At 48.5% G+C, this 27,179-nt stretch overlaps 1 protein-coding gene and 1 long non-coding RNA gene across 4 annotated transcripts in view; one reads left to right on the forward strand and one right to left on the reverse strand.

Moving 5' to 3' along the window:
- Positions 1–9,369: 9,369 nt before the first annotated feature.
- Positions 9,370–20,855, reverse strand: LOC128142316 (uncharacterized). 2 transcript variants are annotated; one of them, XR_008235348.1, is made up of 2 exons: positions 14,127–20,855; positions 9,370–12,099 (listed from the first exon to the last, which is right to left on the reverse strand). It is a non-coding gene; the product is annotated as an uncharacterized LOC128142316 (long non-coding RNA). The 2 variants fall into 2 exon arrangements; XR_008235347.1 differs by having other exon boundaries at positions 9,370–13,439.
- Positions 20,856–21,271: 416 nt separating this feature from the next.
- CABLES1 (Cdk5 and Abl enzyme substrate 1) overlaps positions 21,272–27,179 on the forward strand; it is a 76,490-nt gene continuing 70,582 nt past the window's right edge. For both annotated transcript variants that reach the window (XM_052788487.1, XM_052788488.1), the window contains exon 1: positions 21,272–22,152. In XM_052788487.1, coding sequence (XP_052644447.1) covers positions 21,620–22,152 — 533 coding nt within the window. In that variant the 5' untranslated portion in view covers positions 21,272–21,619. The remainder of the gene's footprint in view (positions 22,153–27,179) is intronic.

Genomic DNA, 27,179 nt, shown 5'->3' on the forward strand with positions numbered 1-27,179 from the left:
AGTTTTCATAAGTCATCAAATGTGGTCAATACTTTTTAAGAAAGACAGGTATGTGCTGTGGAGACTGGTGGTCTCCAGGCTGTGCCAGCTGTTTAAAGTTACTGCATATATGATCTCCTCACAGAAAGGGCTTCATTTATAAAGGCATTTATGTTCCTTAAAGCAAGTGCGAACTAGCACTGAAACCGATTTTTTAAAAGTATATTTCCCTTTGTGATGAAAACTATTTCCAATTCAGTATATATAAAAATGGATCTCATGGGTTTTCTCAGAAGAAAACTTCTGCAGAATCTGCTTATCCTAGGACTGAACTGGGAAGGACATGAGAATATAAACACTAAGACTTAAGGCATTTATTACCAAGAGACTACAAATGATTATTCCAAATGGGTATGAAAACTTGACATGACCTGCTCTAGGGGCTCTCACCCATGTCCCCATAACCTGTGGTAGCTCTTTTTACACCTGGCAAAGACACCTGCAAGCTGTAGTAAGCACTGAGTCATTCTCCTAGAGGGAACTGCTTTCAACATACAGTCATGAGACTCGCAGGAGTCTCCTAAAAACAAACACTTCTTCTTTCTGCCACTTTTATTTGCTACCTAGAGGTAGTACCCTGCTTTAATCTGCTCAACTCTTCCAAGTCCTACATGTATGTACCTTTTCAGGACCAAAACTGATGCTTGCCTGCCAAGGGCCATCATCTTCATTCCTTGTGGTAGAATATTTTCCTCAGCAATTTCCCATCTCTCACACAATTCTAGATTCAGGCTTTTGGTTCAGACTAACTTGAAATGTTGTCAAAAGGGGATCTTATTTCAAAGGACAAGAGGCTCAAGATGCTCTGAAACGCGATGGAGTTCAGCAATTAGAAAGCAAGGTGCTGTAATTCACAACCCATTGCAAAAAGCTTGGCTGTAGGTTGGGGCACTGGCAGAGGGCAACCCACAAGGAGGGAGTTTTGTGTGAAAATATTCTGTTTCCCCAGAGTTTGAGAAGCATGTAAACATAAGGGTGGCCACGACCCTTTTGTCAGATCCTGGCCTATTCTACAGCCACTTTCAAAATTCACCAATCTGGATTAACCCCCTGCTCTGTTGGCTTTCCTTGAGACATCATACAACTGATGGCTGTTGAATCAAATATTTCAAATGGGCTTACTGTATTTTAAATCTTAGTTGCCTCTTTTTCTGTATTTTTTACCACTCAGCCAAAGGGAACTGCGTATTTTTTATATATTTATGATATATACTAACCAAGAATAAATCATGCAAGTGGAAGAATATCAGGAACAGTCAAGAAAAATGAAATAATGTGATTATGTCTGTGGCTGCTGTACCTGCAGACCTCAAGCAGAATATCTGCTGCTCTGCACATCTCTCATTCTTTTGAAAGGTAAAAAAAAAAACTACAACATAAAAGACCTGACCTTCCTTGGCCATGGCTGATGCTGAAGGCGAGACTTTTCCAGGGAGGATTTCCAAACTGCCCACTCACTAGCCTATTCAATTCTTTAAGGTTTTGGGATAATAGAAACTCATTTATTGCTCAGAAGTGGCCTGCATGTAACTTTATATCACGGAGGTTTGACAAATTTTCAACATGTGAAATTCCAGGATTTTCCTGGCCTACTGACAGTCCTTCTGAGCTCTTTCTCTTTTGCTACTTACGTGTGTGCATTTAGGTATCTCGGTTGTGTTTTCAGACCATTCCGCTTTCACATTTTCACTGCTGCAGTGCTTTTGAGGGTCATGATCTCACCGCCAAGCCCACAGTTGTTGCATCGCTAAAGCTCCAGCCCCTACAATCAAACGATTGTATAAATTTCTGCTTTTATTTAAGCAAAGCTTTCAAAATAACCTGGGAGGGCAAATAGTTTTCCATATGTCAGACCTAGTGTTATGTGACAAAAGGCTCACCCCCGCACCCCACAGAGGAGCACGGAGGCATGACAGCACGTGGGGAGGCCCTAATAACCTCACTGGGGACACAAGTCCCTCCCGGCCCCTTGCAGGGCTGTCCCAGGGGACCCTCAGCCCCATGGGCCGGGGGTGACCTCCATCAGGGTGAGACAATGGGAGAGGTTCTCCCAAGCACCTCACAGACTGAGGGGAGTTGGCACATCATGGGACACAGGGGAACAGCATCTTGGGATTGCACAAACTTATAGGATGTTATGGGGAGGAACCAAAAGCGATGAAAGAAGAGGGATCACGGGTGGTTTGGGGAATAACGAGTGTGGGAAAATTCAGGGATAAAAGAGGCCAGAGCACGTCAACAGCAGCTGGTCAGTACACTTCTCTGGCCATGCCCTGTGTCTCACTGCTGCCATCTGTCCTGTCTGCTCATTAAACTCCGTTTCTATTTCCCTGGGTAGGGGGGTCCCTACTGTTGCTGGCAGGCAAGTGAGATAGGTGGCTTGGGAGCCAGGCATCAAAGCGGAGATAAGCCCGGGCCAAATGTGCGTGTGTCCCTGCCTGTGAGACAGCTGGAGGAGTTGGCTACTGGCAGGGCCAGGGGGTCCAGGCCAACTGCAGTGGGGGCTGTGGGGTCTCAGTTCCACTGTGAGACCTGTCTGCATGTGTGTATGTGTGTGTGTCTGTGCAAAGGGGGTTGTGAGCATCCAGGGCCAGCCGCTGGGTAGACTGGGTGTCCATGAGTGGCTACTGGAGGGGTCCATAGCCTGCGTGTGTGTGTGTACACATGCAAGGGGGTCTGCGTGCCTGCAACTGGAGTGGGGCTGGGGCCTTCGGGAGCTCATGTGCCCCCCAGGTGCCAGCAGCTACTGGATAGACTGGATGTATGAGGGCAGCTGCTGTCCACAGGGTGTGTATGTATGTATTTCCCACCAATGGACCTTCATGCTCATCAGACACAAAGAGGGACAGGACTAGAGCTGTTTGTGCTGCTTGTGCGAGTGCTGTGTTTTCTGGGCTGTGCTATGTGGCCACGTGTATGCAGGTTTTGTGTGTGTGCCTATTGGGAATTTGTACTCAGCCTGACTACAGGCTAGCCTCGCCTGTTAGGCTGCTGGATCCAGTAACCCCCAACAATTAAAGCTTCATGAATGTCAAAACAGAGTCCCCATGTCCAGGGCTCTTCTCTGCTGAAAGCAGTGGGGATGAATAAGTGACCTAAAGCCTGATATTAAATAAATTTAGATTATTGGTCTTTCTAAATGAAGGATTTCCCTTACACAGAGAAGGCTTACAGACACAGAGGGTCTGTCCGGTCTCTGCTGGTGGCTGCTCAGGGATCTATACAGGGGGAAGTAATTTCTGACTGCTGCACTGGCACTTCTAACTCAGCCCCTATGCAAAAATAAGAGAAAGAAACTACAGAGGGAGAAACTTTGAGCTGCAACTAGTGCAGAGGCTGCAGCTTCTCCCGTTGGATTTCACTAGTGCAGGGCCATGCCTCCAGGATGGCCGTGCCTGTGGGTTTCGTTCTCTCATGCTGCCAGGGATTACACAGCTCCCAGCACAAGATCATCAGCTACATGACCTAGGGCTGCAGGTCCATCCCACTATCCAGTTACCAAGAATTTTCCAGTAAGTGAGACCCCATAAGGAACTGTCAGTGATAAGAGCCAACCTGAGAAGAACCCTCCCAGCATCAACGCTGAGCACACTAATAAATCATTTAGCCCAGCACCTTCTAAATTAACAGCCCCAAAGCAGCAATATTTACATAAGTTTCTCCAGCTCATGCACAGATGGTCTCCTACCGCTTATGCTGTGAGAGAGCTCTCAGCGTGAGCAAGAAGTGCCCTGAATAGGGGAACAGCTCAAGTTATTCACGGGGACAGTTTGCGCACTTAGCTTCGGGTAATAAACAGTGCAAAATAAAGCAGAGAGTATTTCCTATGAGTCTGGGAATTCTGACCTGTTTCTAAACAAGCATCTGTTTGCTCTGAGCATCAAAACCATAAACAAGCACAGGAAGAACCTTCTTGTGAAAGCAGAGCGATGGAAAGCTTTCAAACCCTTTAAAATTCCCGAGATCCTTTAAAATTCCCCAGATCCTTTAAAATTCTTGAGACATGGTATCAAGCGGAAACATCGCCTCAGCATGTGCCAGGATGACTGGCTGGGTTGGCTGTGACACTGCTTGGAATAACTGATCCACTGCCCAGCTGAGCAGAGACGGCAAACTTCACAGGTGATGCCTTGTGTCCTCCAACCAGGAAAACAAAAGACATAGTGGAAGCACGTCAGCCTTACTCACTTCTTTGCCTTTTGGTCCCAAGTGAGACGGCTTCACCTTGCAAGCATTGCTAAGTGTGAATAGCTGGACCACACTCTCTTCTTCCCCAGCAAAGTAGCTTTTTGAAGTAACCTTTTTTAAGGCATGCATTGATAGGAGGCAGTCCGGTCACACGAGATGCACGCACAGCTGGGGCTGTGACATGGTCCTGTGCCGAAAGCTTTGGTTGCAGCCCTAGGTTGAAAAAAAGTGTAAGAAAAAAAATCCTTCATAATTTCTAATGCTTTCCATGAAAGTGATGGGGGAAAAAAAAAAAAAAGAAAAAAGCGGCAATAAACATGTCAGTTCCAGAGGGCTGCTTTGGAGGTGTCCTTGGGGACAAGCTTGGGTTTACCTGGTGATGTTTGCAAGCCGGGCAGCCAACATCATTGGGACTCCTCTTTTTCTCTGTATTGTCATTTCCCGTTTGCTTCTGTCCAAGCAGGTGGATGCCCGAAGGAGGCTGTGACCCCATGGGAAGCCCGCACTGGAGCAGGCTCCTGGCAGGACCTGTGGACCCATGGAGAGAGGAGCCCATGCTGGAGCAGGTTTGCTGGCAGGACTTGTGACCCTGCGGGGGACCCACACTGGAGCAGTCTGTGCCTGAAGGACTGCAGCCCGTGGAAAGGACCCACACTGGAGAAGTTCATGGAGGACTGTCTCCCATGGGAGGGACCCCACGCTGGAGCAGGGGAAGAGTGTGAGGAGTCCTGCCCCTGAGGAGGAAGAAGCAGCAGAGACAGTGTGTGATGAACTGACCCCAACCCCCATTCCCCGTCCCCCTGTGCTGCTGGCGGGGAGGAGGGAGAAAAAATCAGGAGTGGAGTTGAGCCTGGGAAGAAGGGAGGGGTTGGGGGCAAGGTGTTTTAAGATTTAGTTTTTATTTCTCATTACCCTGCTCTGATTTGATTGGTAATAAATTAAGTTAATTTCCCCAAGTCAAGTCTGTATTGCCAATGACAGTAATTGCTGAGTGATCTCCCTGTCCTTATCTCAGCCCATGAGTTTTTGATTCTATTTTCTCTCCTCTGTCCAGCTGCGGAGGGGGAGTGATAGAGCAGCTTTGGTGGGCACCTGGCATCCAGCCAGGGTCAACCCACCACACCCTCTGATCATACATGTCTTAAGAAAAGGAGCAAGGATCTCTCTAGCCTCCACCTAATATTCAGCCTGCTCACTCAGCAGGTAGACATTTCTGGAGCAGGGATTTCCAAAGCACGTACCAAGGAAATGAAAAGTGAAACATGCCGGTCAAAGCGATGGGTCAACACAGTGACACAAATGCAAAATGGTCTGGCATGATCTGTTCCACACCAGTGCACCAAGCATTCATGAGTGCTGCATGGACAGTGCTCCTCACCGAGGGCCAGATCCTGACAAAGCTCCCCTTTCCCCTGTACTGAAATTTTAAAACTGAAAGGCCGCTTCAAGGCTTTGTCCGTATGTCTATAGCCATAGGAAGAGCAGCACATCTAGCAGGAGCAGAGGTCCACTAAACCACAGCTATGACTTAAAGAGTATAGAAAAAGACGCAGGTAAAGTATAGCAAGCCGTTCTTCACGTGGCACAGCATCCCAGCTTCCCGCACTTCACAGATTTCCTGCACCAGAGGTTATGTCTGGACCATTGTCTGGACATAGAGCTTACTCACACCCTCCATGGAGCAGGGAGGCTTGTTCCCGTGTGAAATAAGCAGATATCCCAGTGGAAGGACTAATGAACAAATCGCCTCTGTGGGACAGCACCATCTCACATGCCCCGACACCGAGGATCGGAAGCATCCTGCCACCCTGCCAAAGGGTCCCAGCTTGGAGCTGGCTATAGCTCTGAGTCAGTAACGGTATCCCTGTGCTGGACATTAAAGGAAATATTTCCATATTTTACTTTCAGACTGTGTTGAGATTGCCTCCATGCTGTGGAGCTGCCTTAGCAATGCTTGCTCACAGCAGGCAAAATCCATATCTCGGGTAACATTAAGTCCCTCCTAGGCCTTGCTTTAGGTCCCATCTTCGTCAAGCAGAGGGAATGAGCTGTACACCCAGCAGCAACTTGAAGCCAAGGAGAAGGAGCAGGCCAGCAGAAGTTGACGGTATCCACGTTGACTTGTGACCTACCTGGAGGTCCCAGTCTGATCTCAGGAGGTGTGATGGGGTTCAGCAGGAGAGAAGAGGGGTGCTTTTGTCCCTGGAGACTACACCACCAGTGCTACGCTCAGGGCACAGCTGCTTTCCGCTGGCTGAGTTAATGTTTAAAGCATAGACAGTGTCCATGAAAAATCCTCAGGGAAAGCAATCTTCTGCCATTATGCCGAGGAGGAGGAGGATGCAGTCCCCAGGGAAGCTCTGCTGGCAGCTGAAGTCTGCGCACCAGCCTTTACTGGCCGGGTTAGTCCAGGCAGGGGAGGAAGAGGGCCGCCTCAGCCTCTGTACCCCTTCAGTTCAGCACGTGTGTGGCTTCAGACACGGGCTTGGATCTATGAAGACTAAGATTTGGGTTTAATCATGTCTTCAACAGAATGTAACAGGAAGTTGTGAGCATATTGGTTTGAGGTATGAATACCTAATGGAGCAAATACCAACCAAAACTGAAACTGCTATAATTAACCGGTGTGTAACAGAGATTTCGGTTCATCATCACAGTACTTTTTAAAGTAGGGGGTTATCTGCATGTAAATCATAAGAGTATTTTTAAAAAGGTATTAATAATAGAACAACCTGATTTGCTCTAGTAACACATTCTGGAAGTCAAATTTCTATTTATTTATAGATAACCAAAATGAAAATATTATGTCTGTTTTCATGTGGCAGGCTTAGAAAACAAAAAACAGTCACAGGAAAAGCATTTGTGGTGGAAAGTTACTGTCTTCTCACTGGGACTGCTCAGTCTGTGAGAAGGAAAGGGGAGGGCAGAGCTATATATATATTTAGAGATAGATACATATATAGTATGTGTTTATTTTCATATATATATATTATATATAGAAGTAAGAATCATAATCTCAGGAGAAACCAATATGAATATTTTTAGTTAACATGAGAAGAAATAATACTTTTTCTGAGGCTAGAAGGGAGCAATACATGCTCCACAAATGCACACGTCCTCGCTGGGCGCTGGAGGCCTGGACATTAGTAGTTTCGGTGAGGGCACGAATGACAGACAAATAAATCCAGGCCCTGGCTCCCACCACTGTAGCTCCTAGCACCCATCCTCAGGACGTAGAGGGTGGCTGGGTACAGAAACGTGTGTGCAGGGCCCCCGGTCACTCCCCCAGCTTTCCTGTGGGAAGCCTCCAGGGAGGCTGTGGGCTCTATAGGAGCCTTAGAAGCTGCACTCTGCATTTGTGAAAAGCAATTATAAGGTCAATTATAACATTTTTCTTCTTTCCCTGTAGCAAAGAACATCCCTAAGAGAGTCTCATCCAAACACCTTCGCTCTGCTGCATCCTCCATTTCCCCAGCTTTGGCTGAGCCATCCCCAAACAAACACCAGCCCCGAACCCCTCCCCTCTCCATCTGCCCCAAGGGCTCAGCACCTCTGTAAGAAAAGCTGTCGTCACCTTGCACCCCAAAAAATCAGAATCTAAAAATATCAGCTGGTGCTTTTATAAATGAAAAGGGTGGCCCATCGGATAAAACCCATCGGAGACCCAGTGGATACTTGGTGCCCACGCGTGTGCATACACACTGTGCCACCCACCCGGGTGGGTGAGCAGCAGGCATCGAGGCAAACCTCACGTGCAGCGATGCCGGCCAATTTGTGGAGAACAAAACCCTCCACCAACTCTTCCAGAAAAAAAAAAAGCCTTGAACAAACCAGCCCCAGGCCATTTCAGCCAGCAACAAAGCTAACAAGCAAATCAAATAGAGAAATATCCCAGCAGACCTCAACTGGCTGAACAAACAAACAGAGAAACTCAGGTTCCAAAGAGCAGCGGAGCTGGGTTATGAAACAAGATTTTTGATACAAAAGGAAGCTTACAGCTATCTCTGGTGATTAGACACGGAAGAGAAAGGTCGCTCTGGGTGTCAGGCCACACTTCACACACACGGAGATTATTCAATCAATATTTGTCCTGGAATCACATGTGGTGGAAAAATTTTCAAGTGAATGGTCAGCAGAATTTAATGCTCGTATTCATTCACTTTGTGCTCTTGGATGGACATGTGTTTTTAAATCTAGCACAACCTAAGCTTCAGAATCCAGCAGGTTTTTAACCAAAATACAGGAAAATCTTGGAATTAAACACTGTATTTGTATATGCCTTTCAATTACATCTTCAGCAGGATGGAGACCACTCACCTATAATTTTAGAAAGGGATCTGTGGTAGGAGGGAGATTATTTGAATCACCCAAGTTCTGAACCTAACGGGAAAAATAATTTAGTTAAGGCTCCAGAAAAACAACCCTGTCCACAGAAACCTCCCCAAGGCAGAAGGGAGGGATTTATTCCTGCCATCGCTGCGTTCCCTGGCCACGCTGCTGCACTGGCATTAGAGGTTTTATTTAGGGTCCCAGCAGTAACAGCAGGAAGATATAATCCTCTGATGAACAGACAGCTGTTACCCCCTGCCTTCTTGAAAATGATGATCTCAGGTTGAGGATATTGTTGCCTTGAATCATCATATTTTTTTTATCCCCCCCCCATGAGTTTGCCACAACAGATTGTTTGCTTATGTTCAGATCATAAGGTCGTGACTCAATTTCCATCCCCACCCACACCCCAGCAAGAGTTAAAGGAAGTTTGACCATAGGGGCCCTAACCATGGACTTTAGAATTTGGCTGCAAATGATGATGATTAAAACACAAACAAAACAAAATAAAAACAGACGAAACCCAACCCTCTTGCCTAGTGACTTAATGACAAAGTATGCACAAGTCACAGCACAACATCCAGTTCACTTCAGGTTGTGATACAGCTGATGGGTGGCATTCAGGTAACTATCACTGGGGCAGGGTGCCTCTAAGTCCTTAGAATAGTGGTTTTGTGTGACTAAAGTGAGGTATTGGTGCTCTCTAGGATTGCATAGGGGTTAATTTCAGCTGCACAGGGGATAGCCCGGGAGAGAAGAGCCCCATTCAACAGCAGGGAGAGTTATAGAACAAAGGCAAATACAGAGGCAGGGTGGCTGCTTCAAGGCAGAAGCTTTCAGGGAGAAGTTTATTTTAATAGCCTAGCTGGAAATTCACTGGAAAAACAGCTCCATTAGCTCTGGTCAGGAAGAGTGAAGGCAGAGATTAGGTTCCTCTGGCAGTCTGTCCTGCTGAAGTACCCGTGCTCCAGCACAAGACAAAGCGTTGCCATGTCCTGCATCCGATGTGCTTTCTTCCTTGTGCCACTAATGCAAAAGAAAAAAAGCCTCTCAGTTGGTCACACTGTGTTAAAGATCACTTTGATGGACTTCAAACAGCCTGCTGGAATCATCATCGGCTGCGCACTCAGGGCTGCCCTGCTTCCAGAGGAGATGCTGCAGGAGGACAGAGGGATGAGCAGGGAGCACTGCCCAGGTCAGGGACCACATCCATGTCCAGGGGAAAGGCTCTTTGTCCACATGGCGGGTGGAAAACCAGCAAACCCCATGCTGAAGTCGTTTGGCATAGCACCATCCTGGCACATTCACAGGAAAACTCAGTCCTGCTTCTCTTGCAAACCATTTCTCTTCCACCTGCACACTTCCTCGCCTCTAAAAACACTTGCCCTCGGGGCAACGCTGACCCATGCCCCTGTCATTTGGGGAGAGGAAATTCCCTATTCAAAGTGGGGCACCCTGGCATGAAACAGGGTTTATCCTGCGCATGGTGAACAGGGCTGGCATATTTCATGTGCGGAGTTGCTCTTTCTAGGTTTCACCCACACAAGGCTATTGCATTTGTATTTTGTAACACTTGCAAGCGAATATTCAAAGGTGAGAGGGAAAAGAAAGATCCTCCCTGAGCGTGATCTGCCCCTTTCAGAGCTTTGGCTCTCAGTCTGCATGGCACTGAGCATTACAGTGTCCTGCCTCACTGTGTGCTGTCCTCTGGCTCTGAATTGGGGCAAAACTGCACAGATTCAGGCACAATTAAAATGATGTTTCATGGGAGTCACTCTTAATGCTCTGTAATATATTTCCTTAAATAGCCACACATTTGGCCTAAAATTACTTGGCTCGATGCCCTTTAAAAATACTCACGTTGGAAACAACCGCATACTGAATTTGAGCATTTGAAGTTCTGGGACAAATGACCCTACCTGCATTTGTCATCTTCTTATCTTTATGGGCCATCATCCTCCTGCTTTTCTCCGTAGTCCAAGTATGCTTCGTACAGAGCAATAAAAGCAACATATCCCTCACCTATCTTGTTCTGGTTGGCAAGCAAATACTAAAGGCTCAAGACCAGCAGATGGCTATTCAAACAAATTCACATCTTATCAAGCCTACAAAGGATTAACACACCCGTGTTTTCACTGTGTGGTTCTCCTGTGAGCTGTAAGGGTTTTTCTAAAGACAGAAACTGCCAATGATTGTTTCCAAAGGCACAGTATGCTTCATAATATATTATCAGATATTACATTCGGTCCACTGAAATGCTGATTAGGTGTCAGTTTAAAATTCCTGTACCTTCTTAAGAACAAAAATAGGGAGAGGTGACAACATGTCATTGCTGTTTAGAGCAGCACAAAATTTAAACCGGGGAATTTCTTGAAATTAGAAAGAGGAATTTCAACACTAATTGAAGTTCTGCAATTTTTAAACCTTTGTTTACAGCCTGTTCTTCTTCACTTCTTTTTCTCACAAACATGTTTTCTACCCCCAAAAATAAACAATCACTCAGGTGAAACTGTACATGGAGGTGGGACCTCATGGCCACTTAGGAGCTGCTGAGGTTGTCCCTAACACCAGTACCGCATAAATCAGTCCAGGCAGATCTCTCCTGAAATGTGCTTCAAGTTTCTCAACACCAAGTGTCAATCCTACCATATCACCATCAAGACTTTTTCCTGGAGGTTTTTACTGGTGCCTTAAATCAAAAGGTGTCTTAGGCACCTTTACGATTTCTTCTTAGAGCCATCTCACCATCATCTGCCCTAAGGATGACAGGGGAAATGGCACACACAAATGGTCCCTATGCCTTTAGCACGTGGATGTCTCACACTGGCCACCCTCTGCACCTCAAGCGAGGTGCAAAGGGAGTTGTACTGATGTTAGCGCATCAGTGACAGAAGGTAGGACTATACCAGCAGAGACAAGATATAGATGAAACAGTGCTGAGAATAGAGCTAGAGAAGACATTTTAGCAGTGGTTACAGAAGTGATAAGACCAGGACTGGAAGATACGACTCTGAAACCCTGGTTTCATTTCTTTCCACTAGAGAACCTGTATTTCTGGACTCATAGTACCAGATGGGACGTGATGGGACCACACTTGAGGTTTCATTTACATCTGTACCCTTGATGTACACCACATCTGACTCCATTTAACTGCCTGTTTTCCCCAACTTACAATCTTGCCTCGAAATTTGAGTCCCAGCCTCCCCGTAACTTCCAGTCCATTCATTCATTACCTGCTGGCAAAGAACTGCAGGTTAAATTCTGCCTCCTTTGTATCACTTACGGGCATAACAGCTACTTTGCCGGCAATTTTAACAGCTTGGAGTTAAAAATAAAGCACAGATATATTTGATCATCTTCAGTTCAGGGAATGAACACTCAGAATATTGAATCAAAGAAGTATTCAGCTATCTGCAGCAATCGCTCTGGTTTCTGACCGACTGGTCAGATCGATGCTTTTCTTCCCCAGAATCCCTTATTTTCAAGGCATATTCGAGAGAGCTTTGAAGTTCCAGGGTTTTCTTCTATTAAGCGTTGCTCCTGCTGCAAGTCAACGTTAACGCAACATAAAACTCTTACAATACACAACACAAGACCTTGCTTCTCAGAGGAGAGATGCATTTAAGGCAAACGTTAACTTAAAGCCAGATTCTAATATGCTCCCTCACAAAGAATAGTACTTTAATCCAGCAGTAGTCCCATTAAAGCCTATGGGATTACTCCTGCAGTGTGGTGCTTTTCAAAAGGGGTATCATCATTAGGGTGCAGCTCTGGGAAGTAACACTATGGTTGCAAGGAAGGCGCGAACAAGCTTTTACTACTGAGGATCCACTAGTTAGTCCTAACAATGGTTTGAATGTGGCTGATTGCATCTTGCCTCATTGGCAGAGTAGAAAAGAACTCTTTCAATTAGTTTTGAAAATGAGTAAATTTAATCAGAATATTGCAGAATACTTGACATTTACAGAATATTTAGTTTTGTGCTAAACCCCAAGTTTTTAGCCAGGATTCACCTACTCTCGCTATAGAAGCCTCTTGCTTTGAGGCAGCTTGTTCCCATAGGAACACAGTCACACTGGCATCATGGAGATGGCTAAAACATTTCCAAAAACAGCCAGCAGAATAATTCTGCTACATATTCCTTCTACTGCTCTAGTTTAAGTGTGTGTATTATGTCCTATTATATCTAGTTGGAATTACATCCCTGCAGGGCAAAATGAAATGCACATATATATATATATACACACACACACACATTCATACATTATAGAGACAGCCAAAATCTTGTTAATTCCTGTTGGCGTATATTTGAACTATTTCTTTTTTTTTTTTTTCTTGAGGGGCTGGCACAAAACCCAGCCACCTCCAAAGACACTGCAGTAAATTAGAAGTAAACCATCCATTTTTACTTTGGAAGAAGGAATTACTGGTGTGTCGAACTTCCCAACAGAGACACCTACAGATGCACCACATATGTACCAAATGCCATGCTAGGAGAGCCGTACCCTCCTGCTACATTGCTGTTTCTTTCACTTTGCTTTCTGGCCCCTAACAAAGTTTTATTTTGTAATAAATTTTAGAATGGATCTGACAGACTCTTTCTAGCTCTTATTTCTTCACAGCTTAATGGATTTATCCATTCCTTGGGGCTCAAGGAGGCTTGAATTTTAGTCTTTTGATTCCAATGCCATCTCTCTTCCCTTACTTCCTTCTACACCTGAATGCTTCATTTATTTAAACAGCCTCATTGATCTCCAATATGAAGATTATTACACTGAGGTGCTATTCAATTTGAGCAGAGACAGCAGAAGGCTTTGGATCTGTCTTGCCAGGGGATCGCCTTTCCGTTTATGTCATTTCCATTTACCGCTTAGAAAACTTTCCTGCCAAAACATTCGGAGGAGAAATGTATGCAGTTTAGACCAATTTTTAGCAGCTTTAATTTCAATGTGATTATGTAAAACGTGCACGTGGCAAGTTATGGTTATTTGGGCTGGGGCCGAGCTGCTGGTTTCCCCCCAGTGGCAGCAAGCCACCCCCCCGCCCCATGGGCCGCCAGCTACCCTGGTGGACCCCAGTGCAGAGCTGGGGCACCCGTGGCCATTCCTCTGCAGGTGAACTTGCTGTTCCTCGAGCCGGGGGGCTGGACTCCCTCTCCTCCCAACGCGAAGGCAAGCAGAAGGATTTCGGAAGCACAGGCAACAGCCCCACATGAGCACCATGTCGGCAGCCCAGGGTGGCAGGGAGCCGTGAAAGACCTCCGAAGGGCTGTGGTGGGAAGCCCGCAACCTGACCCGGCCCTGAATGAGACCCCCCCCCGGTCGGGCACACACCAGCATCGAGGTGCGCAGCCTTTGGCAGCTCAGAGGTTTTGAGGGAGAGGAGCTGACTGCCATCCTCCTCCCACCCACTGGTCCCATGACCCCCCCCCACCAAGGTCGCCGCCATTTCACCTTCTTTCTCAGCAGCTCAGTCGCTTGTGTCAGTTTTTCGGGCTGCCCCGGGACAGAGGCAGAGCTGACCTGGCTGGGTTTTATTAAGCTGGAAATTTGCCAGTGGCAAGTATTTACCTGGGAGTATCGCTCGGAGGATCCAGGCAGGACCCGTGCCCCATCCTGGGGGCAAGGAGAAGTGGCTGCAGACCTCCTGGACCCTAGTGCAGGTGGCCCAAGGTGGCAGGACTCAAGGGTGCAGGCGCAGGTTTTATTTCTCTTCTGCTTTCCACACTAGCCTGTGATGAGCACTACCTGCTGACGATCTCCCAAAGTTAAAAGGGTTCTGAAACTTTCCCTGAAATTTCAGAGTGAACCAAGCCTGGCGCTCACAGGATATCATGTTGCACGCAGACCAAAAAAAGCCATTGAGCTGAACGCAAAACCCCAGCTCCTGCCGCCAAAAAGTTTTCCATTTGCCTCCTTCGTTCCCCTTGGAATCACACTCCCTGAATTTAATATTTTCAAGAGGAGAAAAAAAAAAATCCTTTGAACTTTTTTTCTTTTTCTTGGATATTAAACATTTCCAGTCAAGCTGAACTCGTAAGAGAGTGTCTGAAGTGAAACACTCCACCAGCATGTCCCTCCGGGAACTTCAAACGCTAGTTATTTAATGTTTTTACTCATTGAAGACCATGTCTGAGAAGGTGTCAACAGCGTTTTCACTCTCACCCTGCCCCTTGGTCTGACTGTCCTGTGAACTGGAGGACTTTCCTACCCTCAGCAGCCAGCAAACTGAAGGACTTGCTCACATGAATGTTTCAGAAACCTGCAGCCTGTTTTAAAATTATCCCTAGGTGATTAAAAATTACTGGACGCTGTGATGAAGACGGATGTTCTTGCAGGCTTCCCTCTGAAATCTTAATGTCCAGTGATTCTGTACTTGACTCCAAATTGTCTCAAAAAGATAAAAAACAGGATAAATCACAGCTGTCACTTAATGAAAACCTTAAAAAAGCTCTTTTTAGCAACCAGTCGTTCTGTTCTACTGCACTTACAAATGGCTTTTTATTTACACCTCTGCTTAAGGAGATTTCCAGGCAGACAGGACATTTGCCCATTCCTCGTTTCAATAAAGACTACTCCATTTTGAACCTCACGCCTATGTTAACTTATGATACTGCAAAAAAAAAAAAAATCCTGATTTCACAGAAAAAAACTGCAGCAAGACAAGGACAAACAGAGACAGGGGTTGTTTTCTGTACGAGTGCCCACAGTTTTTGTTTTTCAAGGGAGGGAGGAGTTATGTGGCCCTGTTCCCGTTTAATCACTCCAGTAGGAGCCAGCAACAGCCACATTCCAGTTGCAGTTCCGACATGGCCACCTTCCTTGTTTTGTCTAGTTATCCCGCAAGCTCACTGAGGCATGGAAGAGCATTTTAGCAGCACCCAGTAAAAGAGAGGTCCCAGTTTAGTGTGGGTCTTTAAGGGGTCCGACAGCATATAGAGTGAACAAACAACAGCAGCAACAACAAAAAACCTCAAAGCCACCTTAAGTTGAATGAGGAACTTGAAAAATCCAAGCATGCAAAAAAATAGTGAGGAGGACTTCATGTTGGATGTGTAAGCCCTCAGCTCCCCCCGTGTGTATGTGTCAGACCCAAGGACGGTATCTTTTCCTCCTGCAGCTCCTTCCCTCTCCACATCCAAGCGGGCTGCTCCCTCCTCCACTCCGCTTGCCCGCCCTGCACCGGTGGTCCGGCAGCTGCCCCCGCCGTGCCCCAGAGCAGCTGGGAACATCGCTCCCAGCACTCCTGTAGGTCGGGGGACTGCAGGTGCTCAGCCCATGCAGCAAATGCGGAAAGCTGAAGTCTTCTCCATGAAGATATATCCTCACTGGCGGTTCTAGCTGCTAGGCAGGACTAAGTCCCTAGCTAGCATAGGCAAGCTATGATTCAAAGGCTTAGAATTGGACAGAGGTGGGTGGATTTTGATGGGAAGGGCACCCCCTCCTCCTTCCCCAGCCCCACCTCAGAGACAGAAACCCATCTCCTGAATTCTTGTCTTGGTGCTGGGATGCTGGGGTATGCCAAAGGAAAGGTCACAAGAATTTCTAATGTGGGCGAAGCAATGTATTTTTCTTGGTCTTGCCCTTGGAGCTGGCATAACCATTTTGACCAAAGTTTTCCAATAAATGTTTGGCCTGAATTGGATCTAGCATGGGTCTAGCAATGGAAAATGTTAAGTATTCTTAATAAATGGCTGTTGCCACCAGCCTCACCTAAAGGTACTGTAAGTTGGAGTAATGATACAGATTCCAGTTTTGACTTAACTAGACTGCCGTAATTTCTCTGAGAGACAAACGACTATCAGATCAGCTCTACCACCCATATGCACACCACTAGCTTACTGAAGATCTCAGGAAACTTTCAACGCACACACAAACACCATGCATGCCACAACTCTGACATCCAAAACAACTGGCAGGTTGCATGCGCTGACCATCCGCACCTCAACTGATCCGCAGAGACACCGTTTCATCTTTGCTGAGGGCATCTGCTTCTGCACATCCTGTCCCGCAGTCACACACACTGCTCAAACCATGATTTTAGGCGGTCACAAATCTCTGCCACTTTCCCACTGCCATATACGAATTTGGTTTTGCGTTAACTCGGTAATGTTGGCACCTACCCTGGAACGATGCAAGCAAACAACATTAGGTTCTTCATAGAGAGGCAAGTGTGGACCTACACCTATCCAAGGAACGCTGTTCTTCAAGGAAGGTGACACTCATGTTAGTGTAAAGCTTTTACATTTCAATTAGCAAAGGTGGCCCTCAACAAGTAAAACACTCAGGCTCCTGAAAAACGACCAATGGGAAGCACAAGTACTTAGTATTTCTGAGAATCGGGCTAAATTTACAACAGACTGAAGGTTAGGGCCTGGCACCAAAACAGGCCTTGCTATCCAGATGCAGTATTAGTCTTTTGTAAAGAATTTGTACTGTCTTTATCCAATTTCCAGTCTTAACTATGGCTCTCAGTGAAATGTGTTCAAACTCCCTCTACTTTTTTTCTGCCAGACACTCTTTCTAAGCAGAAGGATTATTAAATTCATATTCCAAGTCCTTCTCGAATACTACAACTGCTTCCTCTTTTGAAGCACAATTCTCTTCTGAAAAGGGACTCTGGGAAGGAAAGAAAAAAGCATTTATAAAGACTGCACATTTCTTGTTTCTCCAAAGTCTCGGTGCACAGCAAGGGTGCTCACAGGCTACAGCAAATCTGCCTAACTGTTGGGATCTGATAGTCATATCCATGACCACTGGTAATAATGATCTCCGTTCTCAACTACAGGAGCGCAGAAGCATTACCTCCAGACTACGTCTTTGCTGAGCTTTGCATAACAGCATTACGTGACTGATCCTAACAGTCAGAAAACATGCCTGTCAAAATTAAACGAGACAAATGCATTTACTTTTTCTTCCAATAGCTGCCTTGGTTCTGCAGCTGTAACAAGTATCAGTGACAATAAGAAACTTGGTTTTGTCACTAAACCAGGCAAGAACTATGCTGAGGCCACTCAAGAACTGGCCTGGTGACTCACGCTGGTGACTCAGGACCAGTTATTCCTGCAGAGTTAACTCTCGGTATAATACAAATCTTGCCTCTAACTCAAATTCCAGGTGAAGTTTTCAATTCACTCGCAAAGATATTTTTAAGCTTGACTTGGCAAGCCACTCAGGAGCCCAGCTTTAGCTCAAGGTCTGTGGTCTTTCAGACTGGCTCTTCATGTCTTGCTGGCCGCACGCTTGCATTGTAGCAGGACTGCCCTCACACTCGTTAAAGTAAACCCAAGACAACATGAGGCTTCCACACTTGGCTTAACTTGGAAGGCAGGTACGCAGAGGCACTGCTTCTCCAATCTCATTTCTCAGACTGGAAAATTGCTGAGCTTTCATTTTTGTTCAAACTCCCTCCACCTTCTTCAATGTCTTTCAAGCCAGCCTCTCCACTTAACTGAGTTAATGGGTTCCCCAAATTCCATGTTGTCTCCGAACACCCACAACTGATGAGTCTCTCTTCTAGCTCTTGGTGCACTGGGTGAAAAAGCCATCATGCTCTACCACTCCTATTACCACTTGTCATCCAACCGCTTACGTAAGTCTGTGACCTCTGAAAAATACCCATTTGCTTGCACTTAGGTAGAGCTGGTTGGTTGGTTGGAAGAGAACTGGGAGAGAGAAATGATTGAAAAAACAGTCATAGAAGCAAGCTTCCAGAATATGCCTTTTTGGTTTTCCTTTCAACTTTGCTATTTCCTCTTGTCAACCACTGGTTCCCCATCAAAGAAAAAAGTTTCAAACGGCAAAGTCAATTTGTTTAACATTTCCACATATCCTCCAGCAGACAGGACTACTATAGCACATGTAACCATCTGTAGTTCTGCTAAGCACAGATCAAAAGGACATAAGTAACTGGAAAAAAACATTCACCTTAGGTTGTGCACATTGTGCACAAATTAAATTTGCTACTAAATGTATAAATAGGTCTAGAGAACCTGGTATTTCTAACATGCCAATTATCTTTGTACTGTGGTACCCCACTCGTTATCAAAAATAGCTTCACTTCAGACTGAAAAAGTCATGCTTTTCTTCTTGTATGTGGCTTTCTCAAACAGGTTTATTCTTATGCGCCTTGGAAGGGATGTTTTAACACACCTTCAACGTGATTTTTGGAAAAGGCAGTCTGTGCACACACAGTACCCCCAGAGGCGGCTTGTGCAAGTTAGACCATGGACATCAGTCCACTGAAGTAGTTAGGCTGGTGAGCACAGACATGCACTTTGCAAAGGTTGCACTGGGTGATAAGGTGAGCTCAGCTGAATGAGCCTGGCTAGCAAAGGCCTACAGTTTATCCTGACCCTCCAATTTTGATGCAAGGAGGTTCAATAAGCTCAAGCATTCACGTAAGCATTCCTGGTCTCAGAGACAGTATTGTAAAAATCACGTGCCAAAAAGCATCTGGATGCACATGTGGACATGGGGTGGGTAACACTTTCCTCTGGGACAGCTCTAGAGGAGCAGAGGTCATGGCTCCATTTAAAATAATGCTTACAACAGAGAGTGATTTATCCTATCACAAGAGTAATTTTGTGAAAGGAGTGCACACTTCTGCACTCATAAAAACTGTCCCAAGTTAGACCTACCTCTGGAACCCCACCTGGTGTTTTTTTGGTGGTGGTTCTCTTTCCCAGAACCATACCTTGTGAGCGGCTGGATTTGGAAAATACACTCCAGGACTCAGTTGCCATAGCAAGCTTTTGAGCTCTGGAGAAAAACACTCACTGTGGCTGCTTTCCCTTAGAAATGCAAGAGGAAAAAAAAATCCCAGCGTATACCTTACTCGGCTATAATGTTGGAGGCCTGAGTTTCATGACCTACCTACCATCTAGTAGTAGTCCTTGGACCAGAAGTCAGCATCCAGTGAATGTGCTATCAGGCTGTGACACCTCTCTGTGGCCCAGGACCCCTCCTCCAAAAAGTCCTGAATTCTTTTAAAAGCAGTACTGTCTCAAAAGCACCACGGAGCTCCTCCACGGAAGCAGAGTGCATCGGTGCCCCAACACCAGACATCCCGCTGGTTCTCACTGCATGGACAGGGCCTCCAGTCAGAAATGAGCATCGCCTGCCCCATCAAAGGAAGGTGGCAGGTCTCCAATTCCTTGGTCTTCCTCTCCGAAACAGAAGTTTGAAGGACACTTTGCAACACAGGGGTACAGAGCAAACTCCTAGCAGGTGGGAGATGCCAGCTGGGCTCTTCTTCAGGGAGGCAAGTCTAGCACTCAGGCCGACCCACTTCCCGTCCAAATGATTGAGCCCTGATGTGCCAGAGGGACAGGCACACCAGTGCCCTCTGTTAGGAAAGACAGCTTCAGTGTAAACCTCAAGAGAGCAGTCTGAAATGAGAATGCCCATCTCAAAATAGCACTTACCTTTCTAAGAAGGTGGGATCTGGGAAACATCCCTTTCCTTCATCACTTCTCATTCCCTTGCTCAGTGCTTCTTGCTCAGGATGCTGCCCATACAGCATCCTTACCGCATAAGGAGCACACCCCAGGGACTTGGCCCCTTAAAGTTCAGGTTTTGTGGCACCCAGTGTCAGTAAAGGCCAAACTTTCAGAAATCAATCCAAGTCACAGAGCTTGATTCTAAAGTCATTGAATGCTCCAAAGGTCAATTTTGAGAGGAATGCAAACCTGGGTCCATAGCTCCCTCTAACAATAGGAATAGGTTCCCCCCTGATCAATCTAATTTTTTTTTTGATCAAATTAGCAAGCTTTTGACGAAATTGTAGGGGACATTACAATATTTTTGACAGTTTGGGATGGCTTGTAAATCATCTACCAACTATAACTGGAATATAATACAAGTCATTGTAATGCTTTATGAAGTAGGCGCACATTGCTATCTTGCAACAACCATATGTTCTGCTGTTTGTATGTATGTGTTACCCAACCCTTACATAAGCCGTCGATGAAATTATCATCACAGGACAAGAACACTTGTAGCACGGTTGAGTTGATCAAAATAAAGTAATGAAGAAAGGAAGGAGGTTTATGCTAAGGTGGGACTGGCTGCTCGCCCTCCCAAGCCGCAGCTGCAGAAGGAGGGAGCGTGCAGACCTGCAGCCAGCTGCACCACAGCCATCCCTTCGGAAAAGACAGGGAATAGACAGATTTCGGGCTTGGGCTACATACCAGAGGGCAAACTAAATAACCGCACTTTGTCTGGTGCAGGGGAGAGGGAAGGGTTGGGTAGGGGTTTGCTTTGATGGTTCAGGGAACTCGCGATACGTTACTTACACACACGCACGCCTCACAGGGCAGCTGGGGCAGCCCAGCCTTGCCGCACCGGGGGACGCGCCGCCGGCAGCCAAGCGCATCCCCGGGGGCTGCCCCCCCCGCCCCCTGCCTCCCCCTTCCCGCCCGCCGGGGCGCCAGCGCCTGCCCTGGGCCACTGGCCCCCTCCCGGTAAAACCGGCGGGGCAGCACCCGGGCCACTTTGCCGCGGCCAGCAGCCGCGGGGGGGCCGGGCCGGGCCGGGCCGAGCCGAGCCGCAGCCCCCGGGTCCGGTGCTGCCGGTGCCAGCCTCCGAGGGGCATGTGCCGTGTACGACGGGCGCAGACTCCACCTTCCCCGGCTCCCGCCCGCCCCCACGCATCCAGGAAGGGAAAAGGAGGAGGAGGAGGAGGAGGGAAGGGGGTGAAAGGGAAAAAAAAAAAAAGAGAGAGAGGTTGAAAGGAGGGAGCTCGCCGAGACCCACCCTTCTCCCTCCTCCTCCTCCGGGCTGCTGGCTGGGCTTTTGTTTTCCTCCAGCTCCCCGTTTCCCACACGTGATTGCCGTGTTATTGCACAGGGCGCTCGGCGGCGCGGCTGCACCTATAAATACGGAGCGGGCGGGCGGCGGGGGCCCGGGGCAGCGCGGCGCGGCCGGGCGGAGGGCACCCCCGCGCCACCCCCATGCACCCCGGCGGGCCGACGGCTCCCATGCCCCGCCGCCCGCCCGCCTAAGGGGGAGACCGCGAGAGGCAGCGCCCGGCCAGCGGGGAGGGGAGGGGGAGCCGGCCGACAATGGCGGCGGCCGCCACCGCCGCCAGCCCCGGTAGTCCCGCCGCCGGGCCCCTGCCGCCGCCGGAGCCCTGCCCCAGGAAGGGGCCGCCGCCGCCGGGGCCGCCGCAGCCGCCGCCGGCGCGCAGCGACCCCCGCCGCAGGCAGGCCGCCCTCTCCTTCCTCACCAGCATCTCCCTCGACGGGCGGCCCCCGCCGCCGGGCAACGACGGCTCCGCCGCCAGGCCCCGCCAGGCCCCGCCGCCGCCGCCGCCGCCGCCGCGGCTGGGCAGCCCCCCGGCGGCGCCCGCCGAGCCCCCCCGGGCCCAGGAGGAGGAGGAAGAAGAGGAGGAGGAGGACGCCTTCGCCGCGGTGCAGGTGCCGGCCGCCGCCTTCCTGGGCGCCGCGGCGGCGGGCAGCCGCGGCCGCCTCAACTCCTTCACGGCGGGGGTGCTGCCGGCGCCCTTCGGCCGCACCAGCCCCCAGGGCCCCGCCGGTGGCGGCGGAGAGCTGGGGCAGCCCGGCCCCGCCGCCGCCTTCGAGCTGCAGCGGTCCCGGTAAGCCGCGCCGCGGAGATGAGGGATGATGCGCGGGCGGTGGGCTCGCCCCTCGGGAAGGGCGGGCGCGGCAGCCGGGCGGCGGGGGGCGGGCGCGGGGAGGCCCGTTAGCCGCCGGCTGGGAGCGCCGGTGGCGCGGAGCCTCCCTGCGCGGGGCTGGGCGGGCGCTCGGCTGCCGCCCGGCCGCGGGGCAGCAGCGGCCGCGGCGGGGATGGTCGAGCGTGCAGGGCAGGGGCAGGTCTGCAAAGGCGCCCCAGGCTCCCGGGCGGCAGCAGTCCCTCCCGCCCGGGCGCGAGTGGCGGAAAGTTTCGCTCCTGCTAAGCGATGCAGGCGTAGGGCTGCACAGCCGCCGTCCTCCTGCTGCAGCCGAGCACCGCTCCGCAGCAGCTGTCACCCCCTCCTCGTGGCTGGCGGCGGATTCAGCCCGCCGTGCTGCCGGTCTTCCAGGCAGCAGGCTGGGAACCAGCCCTGAGCCAAGTGCACTGCAGCCAGATCTGTAGCCCACAAAGGGCAAGGAAATCTTCCCATCGATGCCCACGGAATACGCTGTGCGCGCATGGTGTAAGCTGCGTCTCGCTCCCTCCCTAAATAAGCTCGTTGTCTACAAGCACTTCGTGTTCCTCTGGGTTGTTCCTTGCCGCCGGGTACTCTTTTGCCTTTTAGTAAGCTCATCTCAAAAGGATAACCTCACCTGCTTGAAAAGCTGAGACTTTCGGCAAAGAAGCTGCAGTCATGTAAACGTGTGCAAATGCCTATGGATTTATTGCTCCACGGGTACAACATCATCTTCCTTCACTTCTTCAACAACATACTCGGCTATCAAAGGCTCGCGGCGGGGGGGGGGGGGGGGGGGAGAGCCGGGGAAGAAGCTGGAGGAAATGACTGCTCTCCCCAGGCCCACATCGGTCGCCACTCCCACATTCCCCATTCGCCACACTCCCTTCTTGTTTCTCCCTTGGACAAATAGGTAGACTTTGAGTCACATGTTATTGCAAGGGTTTATAAGGGTAATTGAGCATAGATCGCTGTAGAAAAATCCCTTTACAAAACCAACTAGCTTGGGGAAACTGGAGGTATTCCAGGAGAAGGTTCTCTTAGCTGTGTGCCCCTCTGTTGGTTGTTTCTTTTTTCTTCCATCTGGTTTGTATTGGTGGCTTTTTTGAGCCCCTTTTCAGGTGCCGTGCTAGGGAGCCCCACCTTCCCAAGTAAAATGCCTGCTGGTGGGTTACGACCCATCTTCTCCCCATCATGTGACTCTCAAAACATCTCCTGCAGTGACAACCCTCTAATTGCGCCGTGGATCACCAGAACAGCGACGTGACACACACACACACTTGTGCATTTTAGTCTGTGATATGGTTCTGCACACTGCTGCCCTTGGCTTTGTGAGGGAGGAGTGACCCCCAGACCATGATTTGGGAATTGCTTTTCTGCTCTTGAACTTTTTACTTGTTGGTGATAATGCACTTGGCAGTACCCTCTTAGTGGTCAAGAGACTGGATTCTCCTTGGCCTTCCAGTTAGTGAGTTTATTATTCATGCAGGATTCCTACGTTAACTTTCTGGATTCCCAAGGATCCTCATTGTTTTTCCTTGCTTGCACTCTTTGATCCTGCGCTCAGTTCTGGGAAGGATGCTCCGATCTCACCTGTTTCACTCCTTCCCTCAGCCCTTCCTCTTCCCATCATTGTTTTCCCTTGCCCCTGTTTGCCACTCTCTGAAATTTTCCTTCCACAACCGATGGGTTTTTTGTTGTTACATGAGAACACTGTGGAGTTTAAGAGGGAAAGGTAATTACTGTTTCTGTTTAAAACCTAGAAATCCAGCATCATGCAAGCTCTGCTGTGCTCCTAGCCTGCAAACAGGTGGAATGGATAGCCCAAGTCCATAGCAAGGGAAATCACCTAAACGAAACCTTGTCAGGGTGCTCCTCTGGTCCTATAACGGCCCTCCTTTGTGCTGTGTATTTTCTTGTGGTGTAAGGTATAAGGAGAGTGCTGGTTTTCCCATGCCCTTTTGTTTTCTTGAGAGCTAAATTCAGCTGTGGCAGAGACCTTGCATAACTCCACCGACTGTGTGAGGCCTTCTATTGTAGCGGCTTGCTTGCGGTTGGTGCTGGTGCAGGAGAGCTCTGGGTTATGCCCCCGACTTTGCTGACTGCTGTGACACTGCACACGTGCAGCCTGGGGCAGACTTTGGCCTGCCTTCAATAGATTTGATTCTCTTCTGGAAAAGGTACATATTTTTAAACATCAGGAACGGACAGCTGCGGGCCACGGAGGTTGTATTGAGTGTTTGCTCCTCATTATCTCAATGAAAAGATGTGGTAGGGCCTCTGATTGCTGGGTTCACTCTTAGCTGCACAGAAGATAAATTGCAGGCGTGCCCAGGGCTGGCGCAAGCCCAGGGACGGAGGGTTCAAGCAGACCTTCTGCTGCTCTCTTGATGGAGAAGAAGGAGCCGAATGGCCAGCACATGGCCTGCCCTTCTCGGCACGACGGGGTGGGAATCACAGCAACTGCCCAGAGACAGGCATTAGCTCACCTGAGGGAAGATACAGAGAAGCAGAGAGGGAAATCGGAGATTTTTTTTGTAGTTCATGTGTACATCTGCTGTCTCTCCTCCCACCCTTCCGCTCTCCTTGCAGCGGGCTTGAAATTGAGTTTGATGCATCGTTTGACAGACTAGTCCTCTGTGCTGAGACATGTGAGTTATGTTGTAATATGAAACCATCTTCTATTACAGTATCAGGCAAGACAGGCTGCCTTATGTTGTTGTTTTTATATAGTTTTCAGAAACCATTGTGAACATATAATCAGAGTTTCCTGGCTTTTTTGTTTGTGTTAGCAGTTTGTATAATTGCATACTAGTTTATATTTAACAAGGTTATCATTAATGTGGTTTGGGTTTGTGCTTTATGTGTATTCACAAGAAACAAGCGATACAAAAAAAGAACATGGAGCTTCTAGCCGTTCGGAGGCTAGTATGTAATTATATGTAAATGGAAAAAACCCCGCTTCAGAAGTCAGCTTGTTGATGCCAAAGGCTCCTGTCTAGTGCAGAAGGAATTTGTCTCAGTTTTGTGGTGAATGGGTGGCTGAGGACGCAAGGCTACTGGAAACGAGAGCCAGGTTCTGCCAGGTTTTCCTTCACGTCAAACTGTAATTAATTTTAATAGCTTAATCTTAAGATTTCAGCAACACCACTTTAACATCATTTCAGATCCTGGAGGTTAGCTGATGATCGCAGGTACTTGTTTTTATGTATGCCTAGAGTTCTTGTTGCCATAGTTTTCTTTGGGAAAAATATTGCTGTTTCCATACCTGAGGTTTCGTTTTCTACATAAGGCCTTTTCCAGTGAGCCGGGTGGTTAGAATCAAGCACATGCTTTTTTCTGTTGGGGTTTTTTTTTTGCTAAGGAAGCAAATCAGTGATTGGATTTGGAGTTTAAACATCACTTACAGTTGCATTTGTCTGTGTTGCTGTGTCAGGCTTGAAGGCAGATGGGCAGGAGAATTCCTTCTGGGAGCAGCTGGTGCTGGGAAGGAAGCAGAGAGGACTGTCTGCTGAGTAATCGCTGAGGGGGAGGTCCACTCAAAAGGACATCTAAGTTGTCATGGTCCAAATAGATTTATCTTCAGAATTCATTGACCTACAAGACAAATCTCGTTTCCTGAGTAATTCTAAAATTAATTTATGATTAGTAAAGCTCAGTTTGTTTCTACCCATTAGAAAATACAGAGCTGCATATGGCCTCAGTATTCATCTTCTGGAGAGGTGCAGTGAAGGGGGATACTGGAATGGTTGACTTGCCTGGCTTTGGTATGGCTCACGAAGCACGATGGGTTGTTAGTGCTGGAGGAAGCCTCTGGGATGTTGTTGAGGAGCTGAATCCCACCGTTTAGTTTCGTGGCAGAGGGCTGAAATGCCAGAACCCAGTCCTCTGCAGCCTGGGGTGGGTGGGCAGCGCAGGCTCAGCTCACCACAGAAGATGCCTCCAAACTGAAGACACCGGAGTCGAGAGTCGCTCAGAAATAAGTGTCTTGCAGGCAGAGTCCTGAAAGAGGAGCCAAACAAAGAGCTGGGGGCACCGTCCACCCTGCGGGGTCATCCCAGCATCAGCACTTGGCTTGTGAGCCGCTGGAAGCACATTGGACCTTTTGTGTGTTATGGAGACTCTGCTATTCACTGAACCTAAAGCTCTTCAGGCAGCCCGAGTTTCAGAATGATGTGTACAAGAATAGCGTGAAAACAGCAGTTTAATGGTCTGAGAAGTGAATGGGAAGTGCACATGCTGAACTAAGTTTTTTCATAGGTGTGTAACCTTGTATACCACTGATGGTTGCTGTGTCTAAAGAAGGGATGCTTATTGACTTCAGCTGTCACTTCAGGAGGCTAAATGGCCTTTCTATGCCACCCTGAAGAGGGGGACGTTCAACAACAGGGTTAAGACTCAGGTAACAAGGGATGTTTCACGGGTTGCACCAGCATCCTGCTACATCTCTTGGGGCAGGTCCCTCACGGCCCATTTTCAGTGCTACAGGCCCTGTGTAAGTTGGTTGTCCCCCAAGCAAGGGCTTGCAGTACCCATGCACGCAGCTTGCAAGCTCCTTCAGGAGTCTTGTGAGGGACACTGAGCGCACCGATGTCCCTTAGCACGAGCATGCTGAGAGGCTGGGTCCTCACCGTCACTTCGAGCTGTGCAGGAGTGGTCACTGACTGCCGGTGGGCTTTCTGAGCTGTGCGTGTGCTGAGCACGGCCAGCCCCACACCCACGCTGACCAGCATCCATCACCGTTGGTCTCTGCCAGCCTTTTCCCTTGTTCAGGGCACAGGTTTGAGCTTCCCTCCGTTGCTTCCTTGAAACTTGTGGAAATGTAGTCATCTTCCAGATGTTACTTGAAGTTCACCAATGCTTCAGAAGTCACTGCAATACGACGATGCAGAGACAGATGGACAGCATAGATGCATCACTCTTGTTCCCTTAATACACAAAGTTTCAAGAAAAAATCCCACAGATGTTTGTTC

This window comes from Harpia harpyja, chromosome 5 (assembly GCF_026419915.1).
Source record: "Harpia harpyja isolate bHarHar1 chromosome 5, bHarHar1 primary haplotype, whole genome shotgun sequence".
Taxonomy (NCBI): domain Eukaryota; kingdom Metazoa; phylum Chordata; class Aves; order Accipitriformes; family Accipitridae; genus Harpia; species Harpia harpyja.